We start from the raw sequence: 11,534 nt of genomic DNA on the forward strand, positions 1-11,534 counted from the left end.
ACACACACACACACACACACACACACACACACACACACACACACACACACACATACATGCTGTAACAGGGTGGTTGAGGGTAGATGTATTAGCCTACGGCTGGATAGGGTCTTATTCCCTCTCTTAAACCTTAGTAGTTAGATGTAGTACCACTGGGCTGATCTCTAGGAGGCACTGTTCTGCAACTTGGTGATTCTATGCAACACAGCACACACACAGATACATACACTCTCACACACACCCTTGGAGTCCAGATTTCATTGGAGACAGACAAGCTAATGAAAAGAAAGTACATTACTGTTTATTAAACCTTTTGGATGATACAGATTCACAGGACCAAACATAGTGTACAAAACACTCCTGAATGATTTGAGTTATTTATTTATTTTATTATTGTTAAATCAAGTTATCAATATATATTTAAAACATATTGTTATATTTCTAATGATATAATAACAGTTCAAGTTTACTTTCCACCTCCACCTCCCCTATTTCATTCCTTTGGTCATCCACCAATCTATATTCATTTCAAACACTCCTGAATGTGGATATGAAGAAAACAGAGGAAACAGTGACATCTAGTGGAGAACAGAAACCAGACACAAGCAGACAGCAACCATGTACTGTGTGATTAGAAACAACACGTCTATTAATATCAGTCTCCTGTCAGATCACAGATAGGATAACAGGATCACTGTCACCAATCTCAATCAGGGTTTAATCAGACTGCCGTGCTGGTTTGAATTCATTGGAAAGTGGGTTTCTTCTTGCAAATAAAGTTGCAGTCATCAGTATTTATTACTCCTCAAGTGGTAGATAAAGCAAGGAAAATTCAATGTAATTTAAGAATATAATGGGGAGAGTGGATTATAACAGAGTAGAAATATGTAGGAAACGAGTTCAATAAAATACATGATAGTGAATGAAATAACGTTTCACACCCTGTGTAAAAATACAGGAAGGAATCTCAGTCATGTCATTTATGAGAAATGTCTTCTTTCTTGTGATGATATTTCACTCACATTATTGTTAAAATAAGCAATACAAATACTATAGACATGTTGAACTGCCTAACGAGTAGACCAAATGCATCTAATTAAGTGCTTGTTAGAGTAATTATCCAAACGTTTCCAGAAAACCAATTAAATAATTTACAAAAATATATTAATAATAACACAAGGAAAAGGCACATTTTACATATTGATTGCTGTATAAAGGTATGTATGAAGCCCCATATAAATTTGTATATAGATTGTATATAGATTTGTCGGATGTACCTAAATCCCAAATGGTTCAGCTGGATACATAAGTATCTATAAATATCCACTTGATAGACAAAATCCAGCTCAAAACAAGAACGTGACTTTTTGAGAATCTTGCCTGTCATGTTTTTCAAACCTGCACATTTCAGACCTATGTAGCCAATGGAAGTGCAATATAGGAACACATTGTGGAATTATTTATTTAGATACAATCACCTTAAGAGATACTTATCAGTATTTGTGTGGAGTAGTGGTTAGGGCTCTGGACTCTTGACCGGAAGGTTGTGGGTTCAATCCCTGGTAGGGGACACTGCTGCTGTACCCTTGAGCAAGGTACTTTACCTAGATTGCTCCAGTAAAAACCCAACTGTATAAATGGGGAATTGTATGTAAAAATAATGTGATATCTTGTAACAATTGTAAGTCGCCCTGGATAAGGGTGTCTGCTAAGAAATAATTAATAATAATATTAATAATAATTTGCTGTGGGAATTCTAACACTGTGCAGCGATGCCAACTAAGTCTGCCATTTGGTGCTGTTTATGTGTTTGAAATCAATAAATACTCAGGACATATTGAACATGTTATGCTGTAACACCTGTCCAGTTGTGAGTGTTTACAATTACAAAAACACTAACCTGACAGATTAAAAAGTAAAAATGAGGCTGCCTCGGCCCCAAGTGTAAAAACAAATAATTCACCTCATTTTGCTCTACAGGTGGTACCATTTTACCCCCTAACGTTCATCCAAAATTGTGTCAGATTGAACATTCCCTTAACCAAGGAGTTGTGAGGACAGACACGGAGTTCAATACAAAGGTTTTCTAAAACACAAAAGAGTCTAGTTCAGCTGGCAGATTGTTACAGAGGAATCATAATCAAGCCCAAACCCAGGATAGAGCGGCTCAGTGAATGTGGTTTGGAATCTGTGCAGGAGGGTCATTGTGTCAGAGACGCCATAAAAGGACAGCGTGCCGGCATTAAAGTCCAGATATACTCCTATTCTGGGGAAGTGGGGGGCAGTTATTGCAGTGTGATTGTTTTTGTGCCGGGCAGTGTAACTGGAATCAGAGCAGGACAAACTCCAGGACTTGTCATTGCCTCCAAGGACACACAAAACATCCCATCCTTTCCTGCTAATTCCTTTATATGTGACTCCTATAAAAGCCTCTTCTCCACTCCACTCAATCTCCCAGTAAAATTGAATCCCAGACAAACCCTCTCTGCAAAGCACTTGTTTCCAGCTGTCAAATCTCTCTGGGTGATCAGGATATCGCTGGGTCTCTCCCCTCCGTGTCACCTTCCTGTTGCCTTCAGACAGACGGAGCACTCCATGCACTGTGTAGGGGTCCAGTGTGAGCTGACAGGAATCTGATTGAAGAGGACATTTAGAGGAGAGACAGTTAGAAAAGTCAAATCACCTAGAAAATCTCCACTATGTTTGAATGGTAAAGAACCAATAAAAACAGACTGATAAATACATATTACAGCAGTTTTTCATAATGGTTGTTTCTGACATTAAGCTACACCTTGAAAACAGAAGAAGAATTGAGGTACAAAGGTACAGACGGGAGTAATATGATTATTTGGGTTATTTTGCGTGAGTAATGATGCTATGCATTGTAAAATATTATACACCCCTCTCCAGCATGCATTGGGACAGATGAATACATGCAGAATGACTGGGGGTGGGACATTTCTTACCATTTTACCCAATCGGACACCTTGCTTACAAAATATCTGGAAAAGAATATCACCCATGCTTCAAAAAATATGCCTAATATTTTAATGAGCAATCCATCCCACAAGTGCAGTGATACTGCAATATACATTTACTACCAGCACAGGATGACTGGGAGGGATAGCTGTTCATTTTACCCCACAACTGATTTCACATGTATTGTATATGTATTAAAAGGGATGGGTATCTATTTAGGGATACCAATATATTTAGGGAGAAAAGGTCTGCGTGGAAAGACAGACAACAAATGCCACACTCCCAGTCATTCTGCATGTATGTATCTGTCCCAATACTTGTTTGAGAGGAGTGTAGATTAATGGCTTCACAATTACTAATTAATAATAATGGAGTGACACATCTTTCAATCAAATGTTTCAGTGAAAACAGACTTACATTTTAAAAACTCAGCTCTGTTCCTTGGCTCTGGAGCTTGCAGACTGTAAACTGCAACTTCATTCACTTTGCAGAAAAGAGAGAGGGAAATAGAATTGAAACATGAGGATTAATACACAACACACAGAAGACTCCAAACAGCAATCTGCCATGCTCTTAATCTTTAAACACAAAGTGCATCTGTTCAGTTTATCAATATAGCAAAGGACCCAGCTAACTCCACCCTCATCAGGAATGTTTCACACAGGAACTAATCTAAATCTCTACCAAAGGAGTCTATTTCACACCAACCTGTATTGGTTATTTGGACTAATCTCCCCTTGCAGAAGTCCTCAATATTGTCTTTAAGTTCAGATACAGCTTTCTTCACAGCCCCAAAGGAGATGTCTGTATTGACAGCAACGCTGGGTAAGTATTCATCTTCAGGGGGGGCACAGAGAAACTGTAAGTTCTACAAAAAAACAGGAAAGTGGAGAAAAGGAGTTTTCAGTGAAACAGGATGGGGTCCAAAACATTCCTGAGGGAAAAACAAGGATTCATTCAATTTGAGAGGTTGGTCTGAAACCGTCCCATTTATGTACTTGAGATTTTCTAACAAGCAGTGATGTTACCTGTAAAAAATGAATGTGATCCTCTGTCTCTGAAACCTGTTTCAGTTCAGCGTTTCTCCTCCTTAGCTCAGCAATCTCCTGCTCCAGTTTCTTCATGCATTCTTCAGCATGATTCACTGCAGCTTTCTCGTTAGCTCCAATCAGCTCAATAACCTCAGTGTGGATCTTCTCAATGGATTGGATCAGCTCAGTAAAGATCTTGTTACTTTTCTTTATGTCCCTCATTGTAGATTTCTGATTGAAAGAACACAGTAAGATATGGACATCTGTAAATTTGTTTATTAGTTTAGAAATCTTTTCCAAAAGGAAAACAAAAGACAGTCTTCAATCTTTTTAGATTTTTATATTTTTAAATAAGGTTTGTTCCTTTTATTTATCTAAATAATAATAATAATAATAATAATAATAATAATAATAATAATAATAATAATAACCCCCTCTTGTCAATACCCACTTTCAGTGACTCCACAGTCTGTTTCAGCTCCTCAGTTTCTTTCAGTCTCTCCTGGATTCTCTGTTGTATTTCTGTCTGTGTCTCTCCCAGCTGCTTCTGTGTAGAAACACAGTGACACAGTGACATTTCTGATGGGACATTGAGTGATATCCCGTCACACCCAACACAGGATATTTCAGAGCAGGCTGTGTTATTAACACCTCTCCCATTAATATGGAATTAGATTAACAATACAGACGTTATGCAAACAGATACCTTGAGTGTCAATATCTAAAGGTATGCTATCTAAACTGTCAGAATAATTCTTAGTTAGATAGAATGTAGTAAATTACATGTTATTTTTTTCACTGTCTCTTCACCTCCTTGTGATGTTTTCAGTGATTCAGAACGGTCTTATTGCAATACTCAATTATTATTCTAATGAGTCTGTGTTATCGGGCTTAACCTGAGTTCAGAAGCTGATCTTCAGTCTTGTTTCCAGTCATAGACATCTTTCAGACAGGCTAGATCAGTCAACATGCCTGCATAGTGGTAAAAGCCAGCACCATCTAGTGTACAGCTGCCAGGTATACAACAGAAAACTTGATTTACTGCACCTGTCCACTAGATAGCAATGGCTCTTCCTACTAACAGAGAGGTGTTGCTAATCTAGCATGTGTTACATTACATATGCTCATGACAGGTGAATAGACAACTGAAGCTGCTTTCTCTTTAATGTTTGTTGTATTTAATATTTATTTGAGCCAAATGCTTTTGTTTAATCATTGAATGTAGGTGCCAGGCTTTGTATTTACATGCCTGAACCAATTTAACTATGATTAAGGCTGGGATTAAGTCACGGTGGTCATGGGTGTCACGGATTCTGTGATTTTCGTTGAGAACTTTGAATTTTACCAACACTACTTGAAATTCCACCTTAACCACGATTGTGCTAATGATGTTTAACAATCTCAGTTACATTAATTTGTAATGTAGTCGCTCACACTTTCACTCAATACTTTGTAATGTAGTCGCTCACACTTTCACTCAATACTTTGTAATGTAGTCGTTCACACTTTCACTCAATACTTTGTAATGTAGTCGCTCACACTTTCACTCAATACTTTGTAATGTAGTCGTTCACACTTTGACTCACTACTTTGCCACATTGCAAATATTTTAAAAATAAGCAAAACAGCAAAAATAAGCACACAGTAGGTCCTACTGCGGTAAAGTTGGATTGAAGTTCAATATCTATTTGATATTCACAACAATATCACCTGGACTGTTCAAACCAACTATTTGGAAGCTGACCCATTGTGAATATATTCACAACCTTTTCTTTAACTGTGAATCGTATAAATAATTTGTGAAAATCAATACAATATTCTGTATGCGCGTATAGTAAACATGCATGAAAAATTAAGCCATATCACCTAGACTGTTAATAATCAATGGCAATCTTTGCTTTGAAACGTCATGGTTTTCATTCAACTAAACAAACAAAACACAACTCATCTATAGTATTTATTGTATTAGATTGTAAGTTGAAAACATGTATCATATGTTTCCTCTTCATTTTGTGGTGCTGAAAGAAGAGCTCCGCGTAAATGTATCGCTGATAGCGCAATGAAACTTGTGAGAAAATCCAAACTAGAATGGACTGATTGTAACAAATTAAGAAAAACATGCATATGAAGGAAGATCAGGCAGAAGAAATGTTTATTTTGTGTTTTGCCGCCAGGGCAGTTTTGTGTTGGTTTTTTCCTCACTCCAGAATGTTACTGCCTACAAAATCTTAACATATGTTCTATTAAAAGAAACACACACACACACACACACTGAGACACACACACACACACACACACACGCACGCACACTGAGACACACACAGGCACGCACTCACACACACACGCACGCGCACACACACACACAGGCACGCACGCACGCACACACTGACACACACACACTCACGCACGCATGCACGCACACTGAGACACACACAGGCACGCACACTGACACACACACTGACGCACGCACGCACACACACACGCACACACACTGAGACACACACAGACACGCACTCACACACACACTGACACACACTCACTCACGCACGCACGCACACACATACACACACGCACGCACGCACGGACACTGAGACACACACACAGGCGCTCACGCACACACTGACACACACACACTCACGCACGCATGCACGCACTCACATACACACACGCACGCACGCACACACGCACGCACACACAGTGTTTAGTAAAGCAGAGTTTTTTTTAAGGGCTCAAGATCTCAGATGCTGCTTCCTTTTACCCGATCCTTATCCTCCAATCCTGCTTCACTACTTTTGGTTCCTTTTCCTTTAATCTCTCGCTCTCACTCCCCTCATCTGCATTTATTTGCTTAATCTGCTACCCACCTAACTGTATACACCACAGGTTTTGTACAAATGAATCTCATTATTCAGTGATTGCAGTGCATAGGGACCCCATGACGGCGAATTCCAAAACAAAGTGACGTTAAATAATTTAAAGTCAAACAAAATAGACAAAGCCTTAAATGTGTAAAATAGTGTGAAAATGAGTAGTTGGTTAAGGACCGCTACAATTAAAATAGATACATTAGCTGTGTTTGCATTATAAAGTTTATTATCACAAAACTAAGTAAATGCAATTCACTTTCACAATAACATGCACACCACTGTTATCCAGTTCTACTTGGATGAATGGGAAGTACATATTTTTTTCATCCTGACACATCCAACATGTATTGACCCTCAACCCTTAATCACTATGTATTAATGATGTACAAGCTCTGAAGTATGTGTTGTAATCATTTCTTGACCCATGCCAACACGTATGTGTAAACAAGTAAACCAGTTCATATTTAAAGGTTACTACCTGAATCGCAGGTACAGAGATTTTGGGCCAGTACCTTGTTGGCCTTATTATGGAGGGACGCAATGAAAACTTACAACAGCAAATGCTATCCAGGGTAACTGCATAATAATAATACAATTATGAACTTAATGTGCAAACATTGTTATATGTGTAAGATAACACAGATGTGCTTTTATTTACTTCAGGTGATCCCAAGCCGAAATGCGTCCCGACCGTCAGCTTGGGGTTAATTGCGTTTTTAGAAAACCTAAATCTTCGTGTTCGGCTTAGGGTTCTTGTGAATTGTAGTGGAAGTTTTCAATCCCCCTTGAACCTAAGAATGGTAAGGGTTATTCTTCCCAGGTTCTTTATTCCAGCCCGCAAGTTGACTCAATGAGGAGACGCTGTAATTCAATCAAAGATCTTTATTTTAAGTTTGCAAACTGGCGCACTCAACGGAATAACACAGACTCCGTTAGCAATCAGCAGAGATGCACACCAAGCTAATTTTAAATGCAGCTTATATAGTTTTCTGAAACATCATACAAGAAGGAAATTAAACAGTGTAACCGTATAAGGATTGGTTATAAGACTTAAAGGAAGTGGACACCATATAGGGTCACAAGCCATTTCAGAGAATCATACAAACAGTCATAAGACAAATGCACGCTAGACATGACAGCTAAAATTAGTTTACTGGTTGCTCCTTGTTACCCACAAAGGATGTTTACTTTAGATTCTCATTGGGTCGTCCGAATAGAGAGGCTAATAATAAGTCTCTGATTGGTTGTTGCTATCGTTGTCGGTGGGGTAGTTCCCCCCCCCCCGTGAGTTCCAAGGAACAGTCAGTTTAGTTTAAAACAAATTATACTTTTTATATTTATTACACACAAAATCATTATTTTTCCCTATAACATGTCCCCCTAGTCCTATTGGCTTGGGACAGGCTTCAACTTCATCCTAACGTTACAAATTCCATTGATATCTTAAAACCTATTTGCTTCCTTTTGAGCAAGCTTTGTTATCTTAACCTGTTTGTTTGCTATTGAGCAAACTAAGCAATTGCAATGTTATAAAAATTCCATTACAGAATGCAAAAAATTCACTTCATCCAAAACCAATCTGAAGAAGAAGTTCCTATAGCGGAAGAAGATCCGATCATCCTTCAAGTTAAAGTGAGACTAGTTTGAATTATTCTCCAGGGTAGCCCCAAATGTCTCAAACTAGGCTGCTTTGGCAATAAACATTATTTTTAAATAAATAAATAAAACATTAATGTGGTAATAAATAATGCAGATCATGCGTTTAAATAAAATAATCAAATCATCAGATTTATTTCAGAAGTATAAAAGGGTGCTAAACCACACGGAAATGACTGCTATTTTCCATATATTATAATCAATGTATGTTACACTTATAAGGCTCTTTTTTCTTAATTTGTTCTATGTGTACATATATGTTTATATATTATGTGATACGATGCTCACCACGCAGGCTCGCATCAGGTTCTTTTTCCTGCACTCAGTTATGGGGTGCCATGTGTAAAAAAAGTGTTAATATTTTAACATGTCTTTTTTCCAGATTTAAGGCAAATCTTGTATTTTTTCCCAGATTTAACTTAAATCTTCTATTTTTCCCCAGATTTATAAATGTTATGAAAATATTTAAATATTGTTTTAAATGTGTACATTCAGGTATAATTTATAAATCTAGTTACAAGATTTAACAATTAGCTAAATGTTAAAAAAACTTGTTTAGAGATTTAAGATTTATTTAAATATTTAGCTAAATGTTAAATCTAGTTAAGAGATTTAAGATTTATTTAAATATTTAGCTAAATGTTAAATCTAGTTAAGAGATTTCAGATTTATTTAAATATTTAGTTAAATGTTAAATCTTGTTAAGAGATTTCAGATTTATTTAAATATTTAACTAAATGTTAAATCTAGTTAAGAGATTTCAGATTTATTTAAATATTTAGCTAAATGTTAAATCTAGTTAAGAGATTTAAGATTTATTTAAATATTTAACTAAATGTTAAATCTAGTTAAGAGATTTAAGATTTATTTAAATATTTAGCTAAATGTTAAATCTAGTTAAGAGATTTAAGATTTATTTAAATATTTAACTAAATGTTAAATCTAGTTAAGAGATTTAAGATTTATTTAAATATTTAACTAAATGTTAAATCTAGTTAATAGATTTAAGATTTATTTAAATATTTAACTAAATGTTAAATCTAGTTAAGAGATTTAAGATTTATTTAAATATTTAATTAAATGTTAAATCTAGTTAAGAGATTTAAGATTTATTTAAATATTTAACTAAATGTTAAATCTAGTTAATAGATTTAAGATTTATTTAAATATTTAACTAAATGTTAAATCTAGTTAAGAGATTTAAGATTTATTTAAATATTTAACTAAATGTTAAATCTAGTTAAGAGATTAAAGATTTATTTAAATATTTAGCTAAATGTTAAATCTAGTTAAGAGATTTAAGATTTATTTAAATATTTAACTAAATGTTAAATCTTGATAAGGATTTAAGATTTATTTAAATATTTAGCTAAATGTTAAATCTAGTTAAGAGATTTAAGATTTATTTAAATATTTAGCTAAATGTTAAATCTAGTTAAGAGATTTAAGATTTATTTAAATATTTAACTAAATGTTAAATCTAGTTAAGAGATTTAAGATTTATTTAAATATTTAACTAAATGTTAAATCTAGTTAAGATTTAAGATTTATTTAAATATTTAACTAAATGTTAAATCTAGTTAAGAGATTTAAGATTTATTTAAATATTTAACTAAATGTTAAATCTAGTTAAGAGATTTAAGATTTATTTAAATATTTAGCTTAATGTTAAATCTTTTTTAGAGATTCAAGATTTAGTTAAATATTTAGCTAAATGTTAAATCTTTTTTAGAGATTTAGCTGGCCAGTTAAATATTTAGCTAAATGTTAAATCTTTTAACTAGTTGTATAAATTATATCTGAATGTATACATTTAAAACAATATTTATTTATTTTCATAACATTTGTAAATCTGGGGAAAAAATACAAGATTTAAGTTAAATCTGGAAAAAATGTTAAAATATTAACAGTTTTTTTTTGTTTTTTTTACACATGGCACCCCATACTCAGTGACCGACTCACACATAGGAGATGGATTTTAAACGAACCGTAGCGCACTTTTGATTTTAAACACAAATAAAAATAAACAAAACAAAAACCTAGCTACATTTTGGAGCGCTGACTACACACGTCAGGAACCTAACTACTTAAACAGGACATCTGAAGCTGTTTACCTGTTAAAAACGAGAACACACAGTACACAAAACAAACACAATGATTCACATAGTACTCAAAATGAACACAGCGGTTCACACAGTACACAAAACAAACACAATGATTCGCACAGTCCCTTTTGCTACGACACACACAGTCGGGGCTCTTCACACAGGAGAGACCCAATACAGACTGGATGCAGGCTGTGGTCAAAGCAGCAGGGCTTCTTTTCTATAGTATCTGATCAACATGTTACACAAAGGATCTCATTAAAGAATAGACCTGTATTAAAGTGATTGGTTAAACAAGAGACCATTGAGGCTTATCTTCCCCTGCCAGCATTCTTAAGCACAAAGTATTGTAGCAACTTTATATGACGTAGCTACCTACTGTACAACGTAAAGTGAATCTGTATGCGTATTGTGAGTGTTCATAACTAGAGAATAATAAACTAGCAAATGATTGAGACATGACCTACATTCCCCTTAACACCAATACTTTCATGACGTGAAATGACACTCCTCTGCGAGTTTATATGTAGGAGCTATGAACTATTATTTGATGTAATCTTCATAGTCTAGGCAGAGAAAGTAAACAAGGTTTCAGTACAGTAGTACAATCTAATTGATCTGATGTGAAACTGTGTAATCTTGTAAACAGACATGTTAAATATCCCTAGATAGCCTTCTCTTCCAAGATAGTTACAAGGAAATGCTTCAAACCCTTACCTGTTTCACACTCCTTTCTGTCTCAGCTGAGACTGTATCATGACTCTTGTGTTCATCTTGTGAACACAACAAGCAAATACACGTCTGATTGGTTCTACAAAATAACTCCAAAACTTACCTGTTTCCCACTCCTTTCTATCTCAGCTCCTACCACAATATTTGCTTCTGCCATTCTTGCT

The 11,534-nt window shown here is 35.2% G+C and overlaps 1 protein-coding gene across 1 annotated transcript; it reads right to left on the minus strand.

Annotated features, from left to right (window-relative positions):
- Window positions 1-279: 279 nt before the first annotated feature.
- Window positions 280-11,534, minus strand: LOC131723084 (tripartite motif-containing protein 16-like). Its single transcript, XM_059016427.1, has 6 exons — window positions 11,474-11,534; window positions 4,462-4,557; window positions 4,044-4,241; window positions 3,688-3,847; window positions 3,397-3,462; window positions 280-2,633 (listed from the first exon to the last, which is right to left on the minus strand). The coding sequence occupies exons 1-6, from the start codon at window positions 11,525-11,527 to the stop codon at window positions 2,104-2,106; spliced, it is 1,104 nt and encodes a 367-aa protein (XP_058872410.1). The 5' UTR covers window positions 11,528-11,534; the 3' UTR covers window positions 280-2,103.

The sequence above is a fragment of the Acipenser ruthenus genome, chromosome 53 (genome assembly GCF_902713425.1).
Source record: "Acipenser ruthenus chromosome 53, fAciRut3.2 maternal haplotype, whole genome shotgun sequence".
In the NCBI taxonomy this organism is placed as follows: Eukaryota; Metazoa; Chordata; class Actinopteri; order Acipenseriformes; family Acipenseridae; genus Acipenser; species Acipenser ruthenus.